This window comes from Dama dama, chromosome 5, assembly GCF_033118175.1.
Source record: "Dama dama isolate Ldn47 chromosome 5, ASM3311817v1, whole genome shotgun sequence".
Classification (NCBI taxonomy): Eukaryota; Metazoa; Chordata; class Mammalia; order Artiodactyla; family Cervidae; genus Dama; species Dama dama.
In genome coordinates, this window is record NC_083685.1 from 77,665,721 (window position 1) to 77,689,972 (window position 24,252).

The 24,252-nt window shown below is 40.7% G+C and overlaps 1 protein-coding gene across 1 annotated transcript in view; it reads left to right on the top strand.

Moving 5' to 3' along the window:
* ANKFN1 (ankyrin repeat and fibronectin type III domain containing 1) overlaps positions 1-24,252 on the top strand; it is a 159,599-nt gene that overhangs the window by 119,102 nt on the left and 16,245 nt on the right. Inside the window, exons 12-15 of the mRNA XM_061140936.1 lie at positions 5,461-5,627; positions 8,443-8,590; positions 9,685-9,853; positions 18,466-18,632. Of these exons, the coding sequence (XP_060996919.1) occupies positions 5,461-5,627; positions 8,443-8,590; positions 9,685-9,853; positions 18,466-18,632 (651 nt within the window). The remainder of the gene's footprint in view (positions 1-5,460; positions 5,628-8,442; positions 8,591-9,684; positions 9,854-18,465; positions 18,633-24,252) is intronic.

A 24,252-nucleotide genomic window follows, 5' to 3' on the forward strand; every position in this document is an offset into this window, starting at 1 on the left:
ACTGAAATCAGGAAGATTAATGGAAATGAGTCAATTGGACTGGGTATAAGAAACAACTGGGGTCATACAAAAACTTGTTCATCAGTGTTCAGAGCAGAAGTATTCACAACAGCCAAAGAGTGGATACAATCTAAACGTTCAATAACTGATAAATGGATAAACAAAAGTGCTACATTCATACAATGGAATATTATTCAGCCATAAAATGAATGAAGTATTGACCCATGCTCACATGGATGAAAACATTATGCTAAGTTAAAAAAGCCAGCCGCAAAATGCTACACAATTAAATACCCAGTGGAGGCAACTCCATAGAGACAGAAAGTAGATGAGTGGTTCCAGAGGCAGGAAAAGGAGGGACTGTGGAATGACAGCTAATTAATGCAAGGATTCTTTCTGGAACGATGAAAATAATCTGGAATTAGATAGTGCTGATAGTTGCACAATCCTGTGACTTTAGTAAAAACCGCTGAAGTTCATACTTTAAAAGGGTGAATTTTATGGTATATGAGTTATATCTCAATATAAAAAAGTGGAAGTAATAAAGACTACAGTAATCTGGAGAGCCCTTGTCTCATCTGAAGAACAGCCCTATTCAGCCACAGCTAATTGCAGTGGAAGAAAGAACTCCCAACGTTGAAATATTTTTCAATTTTTAAAGAGAAGTCAAAAGTCCAGAATTTTGGATAAAATCGCTTTATTTTTTAAAAGTTATAAAATAATTCAGAAACTTTACATTCTTGGAAGCCTGTATAATCTTGGGCCACTGGCCACCATTTTATGACCTCTGCTAACCCTGGACAATTCAGCTTCCATGCCTTATCCAACAAAACAAAAGTTAATGGAAAAGCAACTAATGTTGCTCCTCTAACAAGCTCTCAGGATATCTGATCAATGAAGAGAAGATGAGTATCCCCTTCCTCTGAACCAGCACAACATATTCTCTCTCCAGGGTCCAGTCTCAGACCCCCACTACGTCTGGGCCTCTAACTTCATATTTAATAAACATTTTTTCAGCACCAACTATGTTCCAGGAACTCTTCTAGGTGCTATAGAAAAAACAAATGATTAAGTCAAGGTCCTTGCTTTCAAGGAGTTCAGTCAAGGGAGGGAGACAGACATGTAAACAAATCAAGGCAATACAAGGCAGAATTAAGCCAGAGCCTGATAGCAGCACAAACAGTGTACTATGAAAACACAGACAAAGTACCTATTAATTCTACCTGGAAATATCAGGGAAGGCTTTGTAGAAGAGGTGACGTTTGGCTGAGCCGTGAAGTTAGGTTCACAAGGCAAAGATGAAAAGAGAAAGACGGCAGGGCGGGGGTGGGGGCAGTCAGAAAAAAAACAGAAGAGAGGGAGGGAAGAAGAAAGGAAGGAAGACAGAAAAGGAGGGAGGGAGGAAGGAATTAAATAGAGAAATTAAATAGGTAATTACATAGAGGGCATAGTTAAAAAATAAAAGAGGGTGAAAGCTGGAAAAGTAGATCCCACCCTCCCTTGCGTCCACAATGGACATTACACAACCTTCATCACAGTAGGCTAAGAAAAATTTACATGTCACTCTCACAAACTGAAATATGAGTTCCATGAAAGGAAAGATCATGTCCTATTGATCTTGATGTCATTAACATCCTATCATAATACCTGATACACAATAGTAGTAGTGTGTGTGCTCAGTCATATCTGACCCTTTGCCACCCCTTGGACTGTAGCCCACTAGGCTCCTCTGTCCATGGGATTTTCCAGGCAAGAATACTGGAGTAGGTTGCCATTTCCTCCTCTAGATACTCAATAAAAGTTGGCAGAATGAGTGAATTCATGAACCAATAAAGAATCGAAGAAGAGAGATCAGGCTATATATGAGGAAGGGAAAAGCAATCCATTTTGGCTGGAGTAAGAGACATAAGAGGACCGTAGTGGAAGTAGAGACTAGAAATGCAGATTAGAGGTCAAATCAGGCAATACATCAGTTCAGTTCAGTTCAGTCGCTCAGTCGTGTCCAACTCTTTGCAACCCCATGAACTGCAGCACACCAGGCCTCCCTGTCCATCACCAACTCCCGGAGTCCACCCAAACCCATGTCCATTGTATCGGCGATGCCATCCAACCACCATAGGCATTTGATTTGGCTTAGGAGGCCTTTCTGGCTTCCCTGGTGGCTCAGCTGGTAAAGAATCCGCCTGCAATGCGGGAGACCTGGGTTCGATCCCTGGGTTCACAAGATGCCCTGGAGAAGGGAATGGTTACCCACTCCACTATTCCAGCCTGGAGAATTCCATGGACTGTATAGTCCATGAGGTTGCAAGGAGTCAGACATGACTGAGTAACTTGCACTCACTCACTCGGGAGGCCTTTCTAATGTACCTCAGATCATGTAAACAGGACAGCCCTTTCTCTTCCCATGCATTTCACAGGCTCCAAAAACATTCTGACTAATGCAGGATAAATGACTATGTAAAGGCAGGAAAACATATAGTAGATGCTCAGTAATAGTCATTACAAAATTGAATCAAAGAGTGAATTACTCCATCCCAGAGTGACATTGTTTTTTACGTAACCACAGTATGTTCCTAACTCACACCCTATTTGTGGTCAGTTCTGACCCCCACATGTTTTTTCTTATACTCATACCCATCCTATATTTTTACTCTTGGGTTTGGGTCTTTACAAGCACATTTTCTTATTAAGTTTCAACCCTAATTATGATAGGCTTATTTTTCCAATGCATAGGGTCATTCAGAGCTTTATTACTATTTTCCAGAAAATTAAAACCACACCAAATTTGGGACCCACAAATTTGATACACACATTCTTTATTTGTCTGGAACATCAATAAATATGCTGAACAGACTGGCTCTCAAGACCAGTCTCCACTGTGCCATCACTCAATGTGTCCTACTATCACCATACTATCCCCATCATCCACGAATCTTCAACCCTGATATTCAGCTTATAGATTATACTGGAGACATCTCCCTGGTCTATGGATCCTGTTCTTTTGCTATTAGGAATTAGAGTTGTCCATACGATTTGCCCATCACAAAACCATGTTGACTCCTATGTAGTGTCTCAGGGTCTCCCAGTGACTGCAAATTGATTGCTTGATAGTTCACTCTCATTTTTCCCAAAGATCAATAAGTTGGTGGTCTTTAATTACTAGGGTCATTTTGTGTTTCTCCCCTTCCTATTTCAAAGATAGGCATATGTGCCCGTTTCCAGTCTTTTGGGACTTTTCCAGTTCTCCATTGCTTGTCAAAAATAATGACCTGTGGGTTTGTGGCCACATCTGCTTGTACACCAAGTACCCCTAGGGTGCATGTCATCAAATTCTGCTGATGTGAATGCTTCCATTTTTCCTTCTCTCATTAATTGCTTCTTTCTCTTTGATTACCTGTTCATGCCTCAAAATTTCACCTTGACTGAACTTCCTCTAGTTAACTATCTGCGATCTGCTCTGAAGAGACAAGATGAAAAAATTCAGCCTTATCAACCACCTGATATAAGAGTTCCTTCCTTCTTAATCATGAAGTTAAATTTTTCAAGTCTATTTTTTGCCATATATCATAAAAGTTACTTATTTGCTTTTCTATAATGCTAGTTATGTCCTCCTCCCAATTGTGATCATTCTTATTTTGCTCCTCTTCTACTTTTCTCATACATTCTGTTTTAAGGATAAGGCCTGATTGCCACATGTGACATACCTGTTATATGCAGAAATAGTACTGGGTACTAAAGAAACAGCAATTAAAAAAAAAAAAAAAAAGTCCTGCCATTAATTTCATAGTCTAGTTCAACCAAACAACATAGAAGAAGAAAAATATGAGTTAAATACTCCTTCCTCTGTATGCCTACATTGCCTCTTTTATAAACTGGTTTCAGTATATTGTAATCACTCCTTTACTTACCTGTTTTTCCTAACCTGCTTAAAAGTAGGGATTATATCAGGTTCACCTGAAACCCCAATGTCTCCTATAGTACCTGAAACTCAGTATGTTTAATAAGGATGGGACAAAGAAGACAATACAAAATAACATGTTATTCTCACTGCAAGAATAATGGGAGTAGTTAGCCATTCCCTTCTCCAGGGAATCTTCCCAACGTAGGGACTGAACCCAAGTCTCCTGCAGTGTAGACAGGAGGGAAGCCCATGTTAGATGTTACAAATGGTTCATTCTATAGAGGAGGCGTCACTCCTTCATACATTTCTGTTCCATACTGAATTCTATCCCATTCTAAATACTTTTTTTTCCTCTTCTTTTTTGCCTTCCTACAGGTAGCATTGATTCCCTCCTTTTTACCCCCTTTGAAAACAGGCTAAACTCTGGCATATAGGAATCCTTCTCTTAGAATCAGTTTCCTGAGTCATCATGCCTACTTCATTTCACCACCACACTCTCCAAATGTATACAAAGTCTTATCTACTGATATGGGGAAAGGGAGTATCTATATCTATATCACCAAATATTTATTATCTGAGTTCCTGCAGTCATGTGGAGAAGCAAAAGTCACAACCTTAGTAAGCTGGCACTTCTCGTTGCCCCAGCTTCATTCAGTCTCTGCTGCCTATGGAATAGTGTGATGGGCCAATACAAGGCAAATTCAGTGCAAATCTATTACAAGGTAAACTTTAAAATCTTGTAAAAGTTACAAACATTTGTGAAGCTGATGAAGACATGGAGACCTAATCAAATGGCATGCATAGCTACTGACAACTGAGAGTCTAGCAGAGGTAGGCCAGTTAACAACTGAAGAACACATAAGGAACAAGGATCACGTAAGAGATTGACTTGAAGGCCAGAGGAAAAAATATATGGAGCCTTCAAATCCTCTTGCAAAAATTATCCTGTTCATGATCACATTATGAAAGTCAAATATTAGAAACAGCATTCCAGCTATCATACAACTTAGTAGTTGAACAATTATAACTCAAATGTTAATAAGATATATTGCTATTACTTGTTTCATTTTTTCAAGATAGTCAAATTCTTTTTTCCCTACTTACTATAAAATTTTGATCCTTTTCCTGACACCAATTATCCTGAAATAATGAAGCTTTTCTATACTGCTTTATCAGTTTTTACACTTTCAGTTATGCCCCAGCTAAACAATAAACCCTCCAAGGATAGAAATTATGAATTCTATTTTTCTTTAGTATTTTCTCCTACCACCAGCAGCCCATTCCAAGTCACAACTCACACATCTACTTGTGAAGCAGAAATCTGAGGAAAATAAGCATGCAGAAAACATTACTGACTGCCTACCTGACTTGGAGGCTAATTCTCCTGAAGGTTAAGACGGCTGTACCACCAATACATTCTCAACAGTCATGATGGTGATATCCAAGGTTTCTAACTAATCACTTAGCTACAGTTCCTTTAATTCATGACATGGTGTGCCTAAGAAATGAAATGAGATTGTTTTTTAATATAATTTTTTGTTTTATTTTTCATCCTACAGGATATTCTCTCCTATCACAAAAGGAGTCATCAGCGTCTCTCTCCTGGATTATATCTGGGTTACCTAAAGCTGTGTAGCTCTGTGGACCAGATCAAAGTTCTTGTTACCCAAAAGCTGCCTAACATTCTCTGTCATGTGAAGATCCGTGAAAACTATAACATTTCCAAGTAAGCTATAAAAAGTTTGGATTTGTCTTGTGATGAAACAATGGTTGAAGGGGTGGGTTTGATGTGCCAGAAGGAAGTTGAAATGCGACTTCTGGGTGAAGTTTTTATGATGAGACCTCTTCAGGGGCCAGCACCCTGGGGCAAAGGCAAAGGCATAGCTCGGTTTTAACATTAGGGAAAGGAAAGCTAAAGTTTTCTTTGCTCAGTCGTGTCCAACTCTTTGCAACTTCATGGACTATAGCCCGTCAGGCTCCTCTGTCCATGGAATTCTCCAGGCAAGAAGATGGGAGAGGGTTGCCACACCCTTCTCCAGGGATCTTTCCAACCCAGGGACCAAAGCCAGGCCTCCCACATTGCGGGCAGGTTCCTTACCGTTAAAGGCATAGCTCAGTTTTAACATTAGGATAAGCAGTGCACCCATTTAAAGAGGATACTATCCTTTCACTTTCTTCTCTGCAACCACTGACATCAAGGTTAGTGAACAGATGCCCTTTTCTTTCAACACTCCTATTTCCAAAAACTTTTCTCCATAACCTAAAAGGTCATATTTTAAAAAATCACTTGTGTGAATGGGTTCTAGTAGAGTAACTGATTTCCCCATAATCTTAAAGGACCCTCCCTACTCTCATTCTTCCCACTCCTAACCCCCTGACCTAAGGACTTCATATGTTTCCTATGCTCTATATGGTTCTCTAGGGAAGAAAAGAAGTAACAAGGCCTGAGTTTCTGGAAACTGCGCTATGGTTGGCATTATGGTGAATTACCCTGTTAACTTTGGAAAAGTTGCCCAATCTTGGTAATCTGACCCAGCTTTACAACTAGCCCTCTAGTAGGCCTCTGAAAGTCTACTAAAATGAAATGAATTGTGCTCAACGCGGAAAGGAAAGACTAGATAAGAAAAGAAAAAGAACTTGGAAAAGAATTTGTCAGGCTTCAGTGACAATTTAGATCATTCTAGTTGCACCTACAAATTTGCTTAACCAAAGGAGACGCTAATTTGGTCATCTAAAATCTGGTCCCTAAAGTGCGAAGGCCTTATTAACTATAGTGCTCACAATATATACTAACTATTCCTTGATGACAGTGGGCGAGATGATGCTGACGCATGAGCTCTTTAGAGCACTCACCAGGGGCCATATTCTCTTCCTTCCCTCATCACACACACCTAGACTTTAAGTCTGCCACCTGGTGGCCACTACTACAATCAGCAGTAGTTATCTCCAGCCTTCCCAAGAGGCTCATTTGTGGGTTGATTCTGCAACGGTTACTTTCATCCATTTTCTAGATTTGTGTCTTAAAGGTTTAGATTCTATCTTTTAGTGGTTGTACCAACTAATGTCCATTTGCCAAGGATCCAAGTTTCACTTCTACAAAAGATTCCAGTAGTCTTCATTGTGCCAGTTTCATCTCCCTCATCCTTAAAGGCTAAACTGATTAGTTAGTGGTAGACATTTAATGGTATTCCTCCTGGTAATTTATTTTCTAATTTGATTACAGATACGATTTCAGCAATGTGGTCCTTTAGATTTTGTGCATACTTATGCTAGTCAGAATCCCTCATTTAATTCAGTATCAGGGATAGAAGAAAAGATATAGTTCCCAAGCAGGTTCTCAAAGATTTCAGTTATTTGTGAATCCAACAGTATGCCCAGATTGAAGCGGGATTTAATTTTCTTTCTTTTTTTCCTCTTATTGAGACAAAGGGTATATTTTTCCACATCTTTTCCAGTGTGAGAATTGAAATGAAACTGATATAAAAACAGAAACTTTTCTAAGAGGGGAGTTGGTTAAAAGAGAGTATATTCTGATGCAAAGCTTATGTCACAATCAATTTCATTTTCTGGCTCATAGCTTGGAGCCCCTGTGACTATAACCCATCAGGGAGAGCCCTCAGAGGATTTTCAGGAGGGTGGGAACACAGGTTAGCACCTCCTCTCTTTCCATCCCAAAACAACAGGGCTTTCCTTTCCTCCCTAGCCTGCTCCTGAGAGCCTATTGCTTCTCCTTGCAGTCAGGAGCAAATGGGCCAAATGAATCTGTTTAGAGACTTGTGCTAAAATAACTTATAGAAACAATGTTGCCCAAGAGGTATTTCCCTTGATCTTTTCAAGATCGTTTTGAAGAGCAGCTTTGAGGGGACAAACCCAATGTGCTTTCCTCCCACCTCCCTTCTTTTCCCTTCCTTTTTGCAGAACATTTGGGAAAGTTCATTAGGGAGGATGGTGGAGCATGCAGAATAAAGACACAGATGACTGGTTTGAAAAGAGGACAGAATCAGTGATGTGTGTCCCCTGGTTCCTTTTATTGGAATTGTCTGGTGTTCCTGTTTGTGATTCTCCTCAAGCTTTTGGAAAGGGAAAGAAACCAAAATAGTACCCACGATTACAACAGGCCAGGGTTGAAATGTGCCATGTGGTTTCTTGCCTGAGTTGGACCAGAGTCCTGTGGTTACCCAACTGCTGAATTAACCAGCAGATGCCCCTGTGGTAAAATGTAGGATCTTAGAACTTACAGGGGATCTTCAGGGAAAGAAAAATTATTTCAAAATATTTCAAAGCTCCAATCTCAAAAACTGATTCATTACAAATCAGACCTGCTGTTCTGAGGTATATGTGGTTTGATAGGTGAAATAAACTTGAAAAGAGCTCATTTTAAGCTCTATTTGGGTGGCAAAAAGTTCAAATTTCATGAACTCCATCAAGTTTTAACCACCAAAAATTGGTTATTCAGGTTCTGGACATATACACTAAAAATGTTCTGAGCTGTGTTCTGAACTTTTGTTATATTTCTAATTTTAACTTGACTCAACATACAGAGAGGAGTGGGAATGGGTCCAAATGCTTTCTGGCTCTGAATCTATGGAAAGTGTGGATCATACTTCTGACTGCCCCATGCAATTGTTCTACGAGCTCCAGATGGCAGTGAAAGCTCTCCTTAAGCAGATCAATATACCTCTACATCAGGTACTAGTCTTTACCATTATTTTTATCTTCTTTTTATGACTCATGGAAACTGCATTATGGTGTAAAACTCAAGAGGTGAAACAATACACGTGAATAATTTTGTCGTTGATGTACATGTCGCTTTGCACACACCTGCATGTTTCAGTCTGATGCCTGTGCCTGGACCCCGAGTACATGTCTGCACCTTTACTCTAGTTCCTCCATGCTGACGTCTTCCAGAGTCCCCAGACCCCACTTCATTGTGGTCTGGTCAAACAAGGAAAAATTGGCTAACAGGAGTGACTGGCTCTCCTTAAATAAGAGAGACACAACCTGAATTGGCCTCTGACCCAAGGAGACAAGAGGATAGATTAAAGACTCCAAGAGTGTTCTTCCATTAGGGTACTACTCTGATTTCAAGTCAACGTTGCAAAGCTAGTCCAAAACAGCTAATGTTGAAAAAGAATAAATTGCACAAGATGCTATAAAGACACTAGGGGAGTTAACTGGATTATTCCAGGGGTGGCCATATACTCAGGAGGAGGGAAAAAAAAAAAATACCAGCTCAACTTCTGACAGTAGATACCATTAAAGGGTTTCTTGGGCTTAGCAGGTCTGAAGCAGCTCATATTTCATTGGTGACTCTTGGGCTACGCATACATTGGGAGCAGGCTGCCCAACTGCCTAAGAGTACATACAACATTTTTTTTTTTTTTTTTTTTGGTACTTGTAAAATTTTCTCAGTCCTTGGCCAGAAACTACATTTTCCCCCCTTAACCAACTTAAATTGAAACTAGTGGATTTTTAATTCAATCCATTTTTGTTGCTTCATGTAATTATATTCATCATTTTGAAAAGCCCACAGAACGCAATCATTTTCTGCTTTTATAAGAAGCATAAATGTTGTTTTCAGAGTTTATGTGGAACATTACTGCCTTAAATCTTGATTTTATATAGCATTATTAAATGGACTGAACCCTAATATTTATGTTGTATAAAAATTCCAAGCTGAAAGTCATGTAATTTTGTTAGATGTTTTATGCCAGTTTGGTGTTGTTTATGTAAGTGCCGTGTTGTAACTCTCCTATTTTTCCTCCGCGCGTGTCCCTCTGCAGGCAAGGCACTTCCGCCTCTACACACAGGAGGTGTTGGAAATGGGTCACAATGTCTCCTTTCTTCTCCTGCTCCCTGCCTCAGACGACGTCTGCACAGCCCCAGGACAGAATAATCCTTACACCCCACACTCAGGGTTTCTTAACCTCCCTCTTCAGATGTTTGAACTTGGTATAGTAGCTTGTTTCACCTAGAAATATTAACCCAGCCTCCTTATAATAAAATCACAAAGTTATATCTGTTCCCCCTTGTCCCAGTGGAGGGTCAATAAATCACATGATGGCTTTGGCAACAACCCTTCCTAGAACTGTGTACAAGCCTGAGAGAAAGCAAAGCTCCAAGACTATGTGCCTGAGCAATAATTACTGAAACTTAGCTAAGGCCCAATGGAGAGGAGGGACTTCTAAACAGAAAGTTCAGTTATCAGGCTGCAGTTCTTGCCTCCCCCTTGCTTTCCTAAAGCATAAATATAAGAACTGATGTTTTCATGAAAAGCACTGCCCCTTCTCTTTCTTTTTTCCTCTCTCCCCCTCTTCCTGCTCCCTCTTTCCTCCAACCGGGAAAAAAAAAAACTGAAATTAAAATGTAAAGTGTGTATCAATTTAAAGCAGAAAAAGGTCTGTAACTTTAAGTAGTGCTAACTTATTAAATAGACTAAATTTCTAACAGACCATTTGAGAAATTGACAGGGTCTCCCAAGATGCAATATTGTGATTATAATGTGGGATTCTCAATGGTGGAAGATCTCATCCTGACTTTCAAAAATGGGTAGCCTGGGCCCCGGGTCCTCTATTTTTACAGAGACCCCTGCTGCCCACTGAAAATGTGAATAGGGAGGCTTTGTCTCCTCCACATGCTTCATCTTGTAACAGGCCAATAAGAGGCAATTAACAAGAGTTCCGTCAGTTCAAATGGACTGTAGGATTTGTGGGAGCGGGAGTGAATGGGTGGGTGAAATGAAGGCAGTCTCTCTTTGGATTGCTCCCCAGCTACCAGATTTAGAAAGAGACAAGGCAACTGCCGGATGTTTCATTTTGAGACCAGGGCATCTGAATTTGAATTTATCTCTTGAGGATAAATGGATAAAGTCTCCCAGTTTCCCTTGTTCCAAGGAGTTTACATGCTCAAAAGCTGATGTACAGCAATTGTTATTTTCCAGAGGAGGGGCAGTTGCTAAGAGAAGGCTGAATCAGACTTGCAGACTGAGACTTGTGGGCACTGGGTCCTCCACTGTGTGGCACTGGCAATCATTTAACTTTCCTGCACCTTTTCTGTGCCACGTGATTGGTAACACTGGTCATATCACTGCCAAGATGCCTGAATGTGAGTGTGACCATTGAATGAGTTCCCCATACAATGAGCATTTTTAGTCTATGATATAACGGCACTGCTATTACAAAACACAGTTTGAGTCAGAGTAATTCAATTCAAGTCCACACATACACATCAGGTATCTACTGGGGAGATTAAGAGATGAGTTAAGACAACAGCTCTGCCCTCAAGGGGCTTTTTAGTACTGTGGTAGGAGTTGAATAAAAATACAAATTAAATTTTAAAATACGTATAATGTGCTTAAATCTTAAGTATTAAGTGATACTGAAAAAAAGAAATGAAAGCACCTTTTCTTAAAGAAGTTATCAGAAGGCCTCCTGGGAGACAAGATATTTGCTGTAGGTGTGAAAGAATGGGCTGGGTGCTAAAAAAAAAAAAGACAATGAAATCTGTTTTGTAAAGGGAGCAGAATGAGCAAAGACGTAAGAGAAGAACTCAGAAAGAATCAGAAAAAGAACAAGTGGTCCAGTTTGTTCTGAGATCTGAGAAAGGACCTGAGCAAATAGCAGACATAAACCTGTATGGACAAGTTGTAGCCATATTGGGCAGTATTTTAAGAATCAGGCTGAGGAATATGCTTAAGATGAATTGAAAGCAGGACTGGGGAGATAATTCAGAGGTTATAATAATATTTTGATGTTAAAGTAGAAACAAAAACAAAGGAAACAAGTATAGATTTAAGAAACACAGGATGTAATCGACAAGACTGGACAGCTGTTTGAATGAGAACAGGCAAAGCTTAGAGACTTCTAAGCACCCCCATGGTTTTTAGTTTCAAAGACTGTGAGGATATTGCTATCATTACCAGACATAATGAAATCAGAAAAGAAAATGCTTTGGGGAAGAATATGATGCTTTTAGCTCTGAACATCTTGAGCTCAGTGGTAAAGAATCCACCTGCCAATGCAGGAGATGGAGTTTTGATCTCTGGGTTGGGAAGATTCCCCTGGAGTAGGAAATGGAAATGTGCTTCAGTATTCTTGCCTGGAAAGTTCAATGGACAGAGGAGCCTGGCGGGCTATGGTTCCTGGGGTCCCAAAGAGTCAGACATGACTGAGCTTGCACACATTTTGAGTCTGGAAGTGTTCACTCAACATCCAAGTGGACATATACAACTGGCAGTAGAAATGCAGGAGACAAAGTTGGTTACTAAACACAGAAATTTGGCCAGAGTCTACTGGTAACAGATGAAGTCATGAAAGTGAGTGATTTCCCATGGATAGATAAATGACAGAGAAAAGAACTAAAGAAAATCCTTTATTGGAGAGCGAACTGAGAACCCATTCTACGTTAAAAGGCCATGATAACAGGCAAAAATACATAAGGCTCATTTCTCGATGTTTCAGTGGCCTGGGGGGGGGGGGACAATCAATGATTTAGTATCAATCATAATAATACATGACTCCCAAGACGCTGGAGAACCAAGCCCTGCAAGCATCCTATCCTTCTTTCTGGGAGGCTCCCACACTATTCTTGGACAATCACACTTTATCCTACTGCTGTTACTCTCCATTCTACAATTTCCTCTCTTCACTCATTTCTTCATTAATTCATCAATAAATATTTATTAAGTAACCTACTATGTGCCATGCTTCCCAAGGGGCTAAGTGGTAAAGAATTCTCCTGCTAATGCAGGAGACTCGGGTTCAATCCCTGGGTCAGGAAGATCCCCTGGAGGAGGAAATGGCAACCCACTCCAGTATTCTTGCCTGGGGAAATCCCACTGACAGAGGAGACTAGCAGGCTATAGTCCATGGGGTCACAAAAGAGTGAGTCAGACACAACTTAACAACTAAAACAACTCTATGTGCCAGGCACTATTCCAGGTATTGAAAAATCAATGAACAAACTCCTCATGGAGGTAATAATATTCCAATGGGGGAGACAAATAGTAAACCAATCAACAAACATTAACATTGAAAACGTCAGACAGCAGCGAGAGCTGGAAACAAAGATAAATCAGGATAAAAGACGAGACTGAAAGGACAGGGACTGCACTTTTGTATGAGAAGACCAGGGAAGGCCTCTCTGAAGAAGATGATTTGAGCAGAGATGAGAGATTTCCATGAAATGAAAAGAGCAAGTGCAAAGGCCTTACAGTAAGAGTGTGCTTGGCTGAGAGATCAGTATAGATGGAATGTAGGTAAGCAACAGCAACAAAGATAGCAAATGATATCAGAAGGTCAGCATCAGAAGACCATTCATGGCTTCACAGATCGTAATAAGGATGTTGGATTTTATTTTAACTGTGTTGGAAATCCAGTGGAGATTTTCGAGTAGAATAAGTTTTTAATATAAGCTTTACTATAAGTAACTTTTAATATAAGCTCTGCAGAATAGGGTAGTCCCACAGGGTGTTCCTTCCTAGGATTACTGGTGGGGGAGAGAGACCGTCACGCAGGAGGATGCTGTGAGACTCTATGAGCAGGGCTGAGCTGGGGCAAAGTGGTACAACTGTAGACCCACAGCCCCCACAGCTCGGGGGCTGATATTCCCAATCCTTTGGAGAGGAAGAGGATGGCACTCCTCTGCAGTTATAAAGTATGCGCCTGGGGGACAACAAGGGTCACTATTCATGCTGCCCCAGAAATAAAAGGAAAAGCGCTTAGAAACTGTCCTGAGATGTGGCCTCAAGGATTTGCCTATACTGAGGAGGTCACCCTGCCCTGACCCTGTAGGCAGTCACAACTGACTGCAGACCTATGAAGAGGAAAGCTGAGTTTTATCAATTTCATTGACTCTATGATTTTGACTGACTTGAGCAAGATTAAGAAACTGGGAAATTTTTAAAACCAGTTTGAAGCCTGGTATGCATTTTATACTTCAGTGTTCGGCTACATGCTTCATTCAAAAAACATTTACTGAGTTTCCACTATACGTCAAGTACTATACTAGGACTGGACACATAGACATTAATAGGACACAATCTGCCCACTAGGAGCCTAGAACCCAGTGGGGGATTTGTCTAAACCAACAGTCCCAATACAATGAAAATTCATTGGTTGCTGAATTTCAGAGAAAAAACACCTAATCCTTTCTTACAGAGATAAGATTTAAGATAGACCTCGAAGTATAAGTAAACATTCAGGAAAAAAAAAAAAAAAAAGGTAGATCAGGAAGGAAAATCACTGTAAGCAGAAGGAATAGAATGCACAAAGGCTTGGAGACCTAGGAAAATTCATCTCACTTAAGCACACTCTGAGTAGCTCATTGTGACAGATGCTTAAGGCATCTGAGCAAGTGTGACAGGAGACAAAACTATAAGCAATAAGCAGTCATTAAATTTTTTTTAAGAAAAAGAATAATATGGCATTACTGGGTTTTAACAACTCTGTGGATTGCAGGACAACAAGAAAGGGCTGAGCCTAGAGGCAATGAGGCAGTTAAGAGACTGGCCCAGGTGGGCACTGATAAGAACTCGGACGGAGACTGCCACAGCAGGGAAACAGAAGAGAAGGCAGGGGCAAGAGGAATTTAGAAGTTAAAATCAATAGGACTTTGTGATTGATTTAATGTGGTTAAGAGAAAGATAGAGGAGCCAGGGAGTCTGAATAGGGTGCTGAAATGGATAATGCTGCCATCTACCAAAACAGGAAATAAGAGAGGAGGGACAGGTTTGGGGGAGGGGAAAGATGATGAGTTAGTTCAGTCTGACAAATGATGACTTTTGTTTGAGGTGCCTGTGGGATATCCAGGCATTGAGCCTAATGGAATCCAGGCCACAAGCTTATAAGAAATGGCACAGTCCCAACCCTCATTCCTAATGCCCATTTTTCATGATTTAGGATACCATTCCTGAATTCCAACTGTCAACTCGTTCACTCCCAGGAATCTTTAGAGAGGCATCTTATGCCCAGGTTCTTTCTGATGCCTTGGCAGAGAACCATAGAACTAAACTGACCCTAAGAGGGTAATCTTATTGGTTCCTTAGCTTCCAGACTAGGCTACATGGCCCAGACTGATTAGAACTCTATTGAGTAAGAGATCTTTAGGAAGAATATTCTAACCTCAATCCTGTTCTAATATTCAAACTACTAAACGCCCCATTCTTCCCAGGGGGACAGGGTAGGGATGTGAACAAAACTTCATTTTGCATCTGATATGTGCCACATGCTGTCCAGGCACTGTATTATTATGTTGTTTTATCCTAGGTAGACATTATTACCCTTGTCTTAGATATAAAAAAAAACCTGAGGCTCCCTGGGGTTATATGCCTATTATGAAGGTAGTAAGTGGCAGAAGTATAATTCAAACCCAGCTCTGTCTTACACCTAAGCCTGCATCCTTTCCGCCCTACAGTACCCCTAATCTGACTTGCAGTGTCGGTGCTGACGGCATTTTAGTCTGTCACTATCTTATAAAGAAAAAAGACAGAGAAAACACCGCAGAAAATTAGTCTTCGTTTGTAAATTACTAACAAATCATGCGGTCTGGGATCATGCATTTTTGTATCCTTATACCATTTTGCCTGCAAAATGCATGTGATTCACATTAGGAAAAAAATTAGAAGCTTCCAGTCTACCCTCCCCTTCTCAGCGATGGCTACCAAATGTATCATTGCTAAACCACAAAAGACTATGTTAAAGTCACATTTGTTAAAGGAACATTAAAGGCTCCGGATGAAAACCGCTAGAGTGGGAAAGGGAAGCACTGTCCTTGCCGTTGGAAGGTCCTCGGAGCGCACTGTGGCGGGTGGCGCAGGCCGTGTGGGCGCTATGAGACCACCCACTGATCCAAGGCTCTGACCACAGAGAGACGCAGCAAGAGGGAGCTGTGGACACCCTGGCGTTCTAGAATTCAGATGGGACTGATAGCATTTCCTCTAAAGAAATTCTTCAGTGCCTCTCACTATCTTCCAGTCATATTTTAGAAAGAAGGGGAAAAAAAGCTGATTTTTTTTTTTTTTTTGCAACTTGGTTTGGAAAGGCAGACTGTAAGACACTTCACTCTCTTCACTCTTCAGCCAAGAGAGGACATCTGTCAAGTGCAAACAGGATATAATTCCTCCTTGAAAGGCATAAAGACACATTCAGGCAGCTACAAGGGTCAAGAGTAAGCTGAAAAGTAACGGTGACTCTTTCCTGTAGAGCAGCCAGTAAATATCAGACTTGAAATATACCTTTTGAAAGAGGAAAATCAAATGCACTTGAGGAAAGAGACTAGAGGGGGGAAAGGAGACTTTGGAATAAAGGTCTGCTCTCTTCGGATTAGGGCATACATTTTATTGTTCATTCAGGCAATAAACCTTAACTGAGAAGTTGGTTCCCCTGGAGGCTCAAATCATAGAATCTGCCGGCAGTGCAGGAGACCCAGATTTGATCCCTGGGTCAGAAAGATCCCCTGGAGAAGGGAATGGCAACCCATTCCAGTACTCTTGCCTGGAAAATCCCATGGACAAAGGAGCCTGGCAGGCTACAGCCCAAGGGATCACAAAGAATCAGATGTAACTGAGCAACGAACACTTGACTTGAGAAGTTAGAGTGTTCCAGGTTCTGAAGAAATAAAAATTAACAGGAGATATGGTTTTTGCCCTCAAAGAAATCAGTCAAGTAAACACATTATTACAACAAAGCAGGATAAATGTCCTGGTGTATTTAAAAACAAGTGGTCAAGGACCACAAAAGAGAGAAACTAATTCTTCCTGGAGTGAAAGAGGTACCAGTTAAGATTTCACTGAGGAGAAGATATTGAAGCTGAATATTCAAGTATCAGAAGAAGCTGACATGAAGGCACTGGTAGAGAAGGGTACTGGAGGAAAGGAAATGGCATGTTCACAAACATGGAAGTACAAAAGGACCTGCAGTAGGCTCAGCTTGACCAAAGCATAGGGTCAATGCAGACAGAGGGTGGAAGGAGAGATAGAAGATATGACTGAAGATATATTAAAATCCTAGATCTCAAGCAGCTTGCTTTACTGTGACGTTCGGATTGTGTCCTGAGTCAAGAAGGTGCTCTACAGAGGTGTACAATCAAGGGAAAGCATGAAGTGTAGATCGTTTTGGACGAGCCCAGTAATTTGCATTTACTGAGATCAGCTCTTCTGTGTGGCAGACAGGGAAGTGTGAGAGCAGAGGAAGTAGAAGGAAGGATCTAATAGAAGAGAGAAAAAAAAACCCAGAACCAAAACTACCTGAAATCAGAAACCACTCCTTGAAACAGTGCCCAGCTGGGTTAAGGACGGGCCATTCTTCTCTACCACTTCAATACCAGGAAATCCAAACAGAGCAGGTCACCCTTACCCTCACCTGAGCTTCATCCTGAGGGAAAATCAAGCAAGGAAGCAGGCAGTGGTAAGATGGGAACTGTAGGGTACACAAAATCTCTCGATGTGCAGAGAAGTAGGGCTTCCTCAGTGAGGTGTGGAGATGACCAGATGCCCCGTTTTGAGGTAGTGTGGTTTTAGCTTCCCAAAATGGCCAGGTCTAGGTCTCCGGAATCAATAGCAAAGAGGCCTGAGGGCAGTAATTAGATGTTCTTCCTAGAATTCCTCACCAAAGAAGCCAGAATAAAAATGCTTCCACAGATCTGTTGAGTTATTACAGCCCTATTTCCAAAGCATGAAGCACACCGATACAGGTCAGAGGTACACAGAGCAAGTGAGGTTCCTGGGAAGTGAAACTCCAAACTCAGCAATGGCCAGGAAGAGTCTGGCACTACACGAGTCTGAATCAGAATGCTTGCTCTTCTTTCTGGACTCTGAAGTTATATAGCATGTGAGCAGAAACAATCAGAGAAGTATGAAAAATCTGACCACCTCAGGCTGCCTGCGTCAGGCTGAGACCCACAACCCTCTCTCCCTTCTCTATGGCAGAGATGAAGGTTAGACTGTCTCCATTGGCTTCTAGCCCATTATCATTTAAGAGAAGAAGGGGAAGACCAAAATGGTCTGCAGAGCACTAACTCCATCATCTTTCCAGAGGAGTTGAGGAGTGGAGAGGCAGGAGAAGAATCAAAACTCATCATACTAGGTCCTTAGGAAGTTTTCCAGCCAGACAAAACAGAAAACACACCCTGAGAAAAACATGTCTTTTATCTTCTGGGACTTCTGGCCTTGGAAAGGAACATGCAAGATACACACTAGAAATCAGACATGGCAATCAAAACTGGGTTTCAAATTGATACTTGCCTTTTTTTTTTCTTTAAATTGGTAAGCAAACTTATTTTCCCAGTAGTAGCCCAACTTTAGGGGCTGAACATAAACTGCAGCTTTAGCCAACTCCACTTCCCCATACCCTACCAGGACTTGGTAAACCTTAAAAGGGAATACTGTCTGACTAAAGCCAGACAACTGGCCCCTTAAGAGCACATTTATAATTTATTTATGGCCTAATATTTTCCAATGATAGGATTAATAAATCATGTTTTCATTCAACTTGTTTTCTCTGAGGTATGAATTTCTCTATTTTGATACCAGATCTTAACATGTTTTATTTTGCTTGTCCATTTTCCAGTTCATTTTTGCAGCTACAGGGAGAAATTTATTAGTCTGTATTGCCGCCTTTCTGCTGTTGTGGAGCTGGATTCTCTGAATACCCAACAGTCCCTGAGGGAAGCAATCTCAGACAACGAAGTTGCAGCTGCCAAACAAAGACACCAGCAAGTTTTAGATTTCATTCAGGTAACAGTTTGTTTTATCTGAGATGAAAGGAAGAAGGAAGGGACAGGGTGGTGAGGATGAGAACCACGCATGAGGAAGAACAGCAGTCTGGGCCAAAGACCACTACGTGCAAACAGTGTCGATTTGGTTAAAATGCGGAACTCAGGGAAATGCGAGTTTTTAAACAAAGGCTTAAGAAAAAGCCACAGATAAATCAGTGTTAATAAGAGCTCTATCGGCCCCTGTGGTGGGTAGCTGTAGTCTCCCACGTTGAAGAGAAAAACAACTGCCAGAAGAAGCAGAGATCAGAATATTAGTACCCAGTAGCCCAGTGATAATTCCAACAGAAAGAAAAACTGTATTAATTAATTCAATATCACAGAGAAAAAGAATAGAATGATCCATCAGCTTATGTAAACCCAAATTCAAGACATAAGATTTCTCATTCTTTGGACTTCTTTCTGGCAGAACTGACATTTTAATGCATAGCTATAAAGGCTTAAAATGTGTTCCCTGTCCATGGTCTTTTCTAGAAAAGCCCTATGGTGAAGTCTCAGGGTCTTGAGACAGTGGGACTGAGTAATCATCAAGAGAATTTGGATCTGTCTGAAACTGCCCCTAAATCCCTTGGACAAATCTTATGATCTTTGTGCCTGTGCGTGCATGCATGCATACTAAGTCACCTCAGCGATGTCCAACTCTGTGCGACCCTATGAACTATAGCCCACCAAGCCCCTCTGTCCATGGGATTCTCCAGGCAAGAATACTGGAGTGGGTTGCCATGGGATCTTCTTCTCTAGGGGATCTTCCTGACTCAGGGATTGAACCTGTGTCTATTACATCTCCTGCATTGGCAGGCAAGTTCTTTTCAACCAGCGCCACCTGGGAAGACTTTTTATGCCTGCAGTATAACCCAATTCACAAAATGAATGCACAGTCCCCTCTTAACCTCAGGGGATACATCTCAAGACTGGATGACTGAAACTGTAGATAGTACCTAACCCTGGATATACTATTTTTCCCTATATGTACACACCTATGCTAAGTTTAATTTATAAACCAGGCACAGTAAGAGATTAGCAACAATAACAAAATAGAACAGTTATAACAATATATTGTAACAAAAATTATGTGAATGTTCTATCTCTCAAAATAGCTTATTGTACAAATTTAATGTCTTTTTCCATCTTAACTAAGCATTTATTATGTACTGTGGCCATGACTTTTGCAATTTGAGGTGCAACAGCAAAACTACTAGGAATTTCTTTTTCCTTTTTCACAATTTCATGGAATGAAGATTCATTCTTATCATAGATCTCAGCAATTTCATCATACAGGTTTTTTTCCCTTACCTTATTAAGTATAGGACTTCCAACTGTTCAATTAAAGAAAGCACTTTGTAGCTTCTCTTTGTCATAACCAAACTGCCAGCATCACTACTCTTGCACTTTGGAGCCATTATTAATTAAAATAAAGGTTACTTGAACACAAGAATTATGATACCACAACAATCTGATGACCAAGATGGCTACTAAATGACTAAAGGGTAAGATACGCTGGACAGAGGGATGACTCACGTCCTGGGCAGGCTGGGCAGGATGACAGGAGATTTGATCCCACTATTCAGAACAGTGGCAATTTAAAACTTATGAACTGTTTACTTCTGGAACTTTCCATTTAATATTTTCAGACCTCAGTTGACCAATGGTTATTGAAACTGCAGAAAGCAAACCATGAATAAGAGGGAACTTCTATAATAGCAATAGCCCCATCATGAGTATCACCGTGACATATATTCAGTTCAATCTGATAAATATACTATTTGTTGGACACAAGTGTCAGGCACTGTAAGGAAGATACAAAGTTGAATTACACATGGTCCTTGAGCTTCGTTTAAAATCCATTAGGGTAGACAAGAAACGTGTATAAATACTATCTGTAAAAATGATTTAGGTGCCAAATTTGTTGCCGAGTCACTAAGTCATGTACTACCCTTTGTGACCCCATGAACTGTATAGCCCACGAGGCTCCCCAGTCCATGGGATTCTCCAGGCAAGAATACTGAAGTGGGTTGCCATTTCCTTCTCCAAGGTACCAAGAGAGAAATGTAAAAAATAAAGTAAAAATGTTTTGTGTCAACACAAAGAAGTAAAAATTTACTTACATTTGTGGGCATTAAAAAAATGCCTTAGAGGATGTAACTGATATCTGAGCTGGGCCTAGTGGAATAGGTTAGTCTATAGGGAGGAGAAACAGAATGAGGAACTGCCAAAGAAAAAGTATAAACAGATAAGGGAGAAAGAGCAGAAAAATCGTACCTGGGGAATGATGTATAATCAAGCTTAGTTTGGGCATAAACTGAGTAAAGGACAACAGTGAAAAATTAGGTAAGAATGAAAGTAGCAATGAAATCAGATCACATGGGGCTTTATTAAAGACCATAGTAAGACACTTGTACTTGATGCTGTAGGCCATAGTTACCCAGCCAAAGTGTTGGAGAAAGTCAGTAATAGGATCTCACAGATGTTTAGGACAGATTCAAGCAGCGGAGGGTATTCCTCCCATTCACAGTGGTATGGCCACAGCGGTTGTTCACAGTAAGCACTCATTCTCATTGGCTACTAAATAATGTGCATGTCATTCCTAGACTTAAGGAGAAAACTAGAGGCAGGAAAACCAGATACAAAGCTATTACACAACCCTCCAAGCAAGTAATGAGGACCTAAGATGAGAAAATGCAGTGAACTTTGGGCAAATAAAGTTCTCTAAATCTCAATCTCCTCATCTGTAAAATAGGGATGATAATAATAGGACTAGCTTTCAGTGTCACTGAGAGAATTCAATGTGATAATACATATAACGATTTCACTGAAATGCCTGACATAATAAGTATGCAATAAATTATACATTCATTCATTAATAAGAAGGGAAAATACTTCAAAACATGATATGCAAGATTGGGGATTTATTAAGTACTCATGAAGAAGATACTGTAATATGCTTGCAAAGTGTGAGCCAGACAAATCCTATCCTACTTCTCTCATCCTAAATGAGATATTTTAGGTGACCTCTTAGACTAAAAAAATAAACCTTTCAAGAACTTACTTGCTTTCTTGACCTGAAAGCATAGTATTTAAAAATTAAAAACATTTACATCATTTATTTTATTTCTAGTAAAATTGAAATACGGATGGGGAAGAGGGTGGGAAAAAGAAGAAAGAAGCAGGAAGAGAATATGAAAGATTGGCATATCTTTTGAACCCAATGTAAGGAACAGTAAGAAGAAGAATGACCAGAATTCAGTTAGCATACATTTTTAGTCCGGAATCTTCCACTGATAAGCCTTGGACTACTGGACAATTCATTTGATCCAAGGGCCTCAATTGTAAGAACTGGACTGGATGACTTCTTAAGCACCTAGTTGGCTGTAACATTTCATGACTTCTTTAACAGCCATAAATAGTTTTATAGAAGCACTTCTCTAACTTTACCTTAGGTTCTATTTCCACTTTATTCCAACTAAGGCTCCCCTGAATCCATTATGGTCAACCAAGAACGCTGACTTTCTTTAGCCTGTGACATACTCCAAGAGTCCCCGGCTCCGTTCGTACCTCCAGAAGACAGTCCTCACCCCTTTCTTTCTCACCTAGCCTACGGTTCCACTCCCTTCTTCTCCTTCCTTTTCAGCACACCATTAAGTGGGATGGATGAAGGCAAGTGAGGCCAGAAATTCTTTAAAGTTCTAGCCTGCTCTGGTTTCCTAAAGCAGGTAACTTGAGAGCCCCCTCTACGTACTCTCCAGCTAGCCAGCCAGGTAAACGGAGACTTGAATAAAAGCCAATTCCCAAAGAGTTCAAGAAAGCACTCCTTGGCCAGGCTAAAACCAGACCATCTCCTTGCACCCATAGCCTTCAGTGGACTGCCTTGCTCCATCCAACAGGGATAATTTCACTGGCTAGAGTTAATGCAGGATCATCTCTCTCCTTAACGAGACTGGGCTTCTCGGTCTCTCCTGCTCAGAATGAAAACCAGCTGCAGCCATTCACCCACTGGCATTCACCGCCCAGTCCACCACACACCATGATCGGCAAGGCAAGTGCCAGCTGCGGGGGCATTTGTGCGACTGCAGAGCTGAGACAGTGTTGAAGGCACTACACAAACCAAACATTGTAAAGAGCGAGGGAGTCTGTGTAAACACAGTTGGGAAAAGAAGCCAAGGAGTGCAGCCAGAGAGGAAGGGCTGGGCCAGGGGAGGTGTAGCAAATCGCAGATAAGGTACACTGCCTTTACAGACAACGCATGCGGCAGAAATGTCAGAGTGCGCAGACTTGGCACTGGGCATATTTGGAGCTGCTAAAGCCGAAAGGGCAATTAGGCTATAATTTATATACTGGAATGCTTCAAATGCTCCTAAGCTGTAATAGAAACACAGCTCATTAAATATAGCCAATCTATCATCCCCTCAAGCACCTTGTAACTATGCTGTGAGAAAACCAATCACCTTTACATTTTAATAAAAATATTATCTTGCCTGAGTACAGAGAAAGGAGTGTAATTTATGGGATGAAAACCAAGATTTTTAAAGGGCAAAGTGAGAAATGGATGCAAAACTTTTAAGCAACAGACCTAGTGAGTTCACAGTCTTTTTTTTTAAAACATGTCAGCAAGTCTTTAGAAGCTGCATTTGGACCTTAAAATCAAGGGGATTATGTTGTCAGTTATTTTTAGGTCAACAGTATAAGGTAAAATGAGTGAAAATTGTGCTTCTTTTAGAGCTACTTAACTAAGTCTGTCAAACTCGGTCCACAGGTTTCCCTCTACCTATGTTTCTGATTTCTCTTCAGCTAACACTTCTTCACTTCATCACTGAGAAAAATTAAGAAGTAAACATTGTCTCGACATAACAAGTTTTAAAATTTGTATACTAAATCTCACTATCCATCCCCAGTAGTAAGGCTAAAACAAGCTATCCAAAGAGAACAAGTGGAGAACAAGTTATTAATAATTGTATTCATTTCTTAAGGCTGCTTCAAGAAATTGCCACAAACTGAGTGGCTTCAACACCAGGAATTTATTCTCTCACAGTTTTAAAGGCCAGAAATCTAAAGTCAAGGTGTTGGCAGAGCCGCACTCCCTCTGGAGAGGGGGAGAATCTATCATTGGCTTCCTCCAGCTCCTGGTGGTCATTGGCATCCCTTGACTTGGGGCTGCCTCAGTTCACTTTTTGCTTCTGTGGTCACACGGCCTCCATCTCTTCTGCCGGCCACATGTCCGTCTGCCTCACTCTCAGAAGAATGTCTTCATGCAGACATTCGTCACTGGAATCAAGGCCCAGCTAGATAATCTAGGATAAAATCCTCCCATCAAAATCCTTACCAATCACATCTTTTGCCGTAAAAGGTAACATTCACTCTTTTATCATATAAAGTAATACAGGTTCCAGGGATTAGGATGTGGACATGTATTTTGGGAGGTCACATTCTGTCCACTACAATAACTGTGATTGTCATTGTAACAACTGAAAATTTTATAAGAATGTACAGCTTACAAGGTGCACTCACGATACATCATCTTAATCCTCGTAATAATTCTGTTCAAGGACAGAGATCTAAAGTGTTAGATAACCATTCACTCATACCTT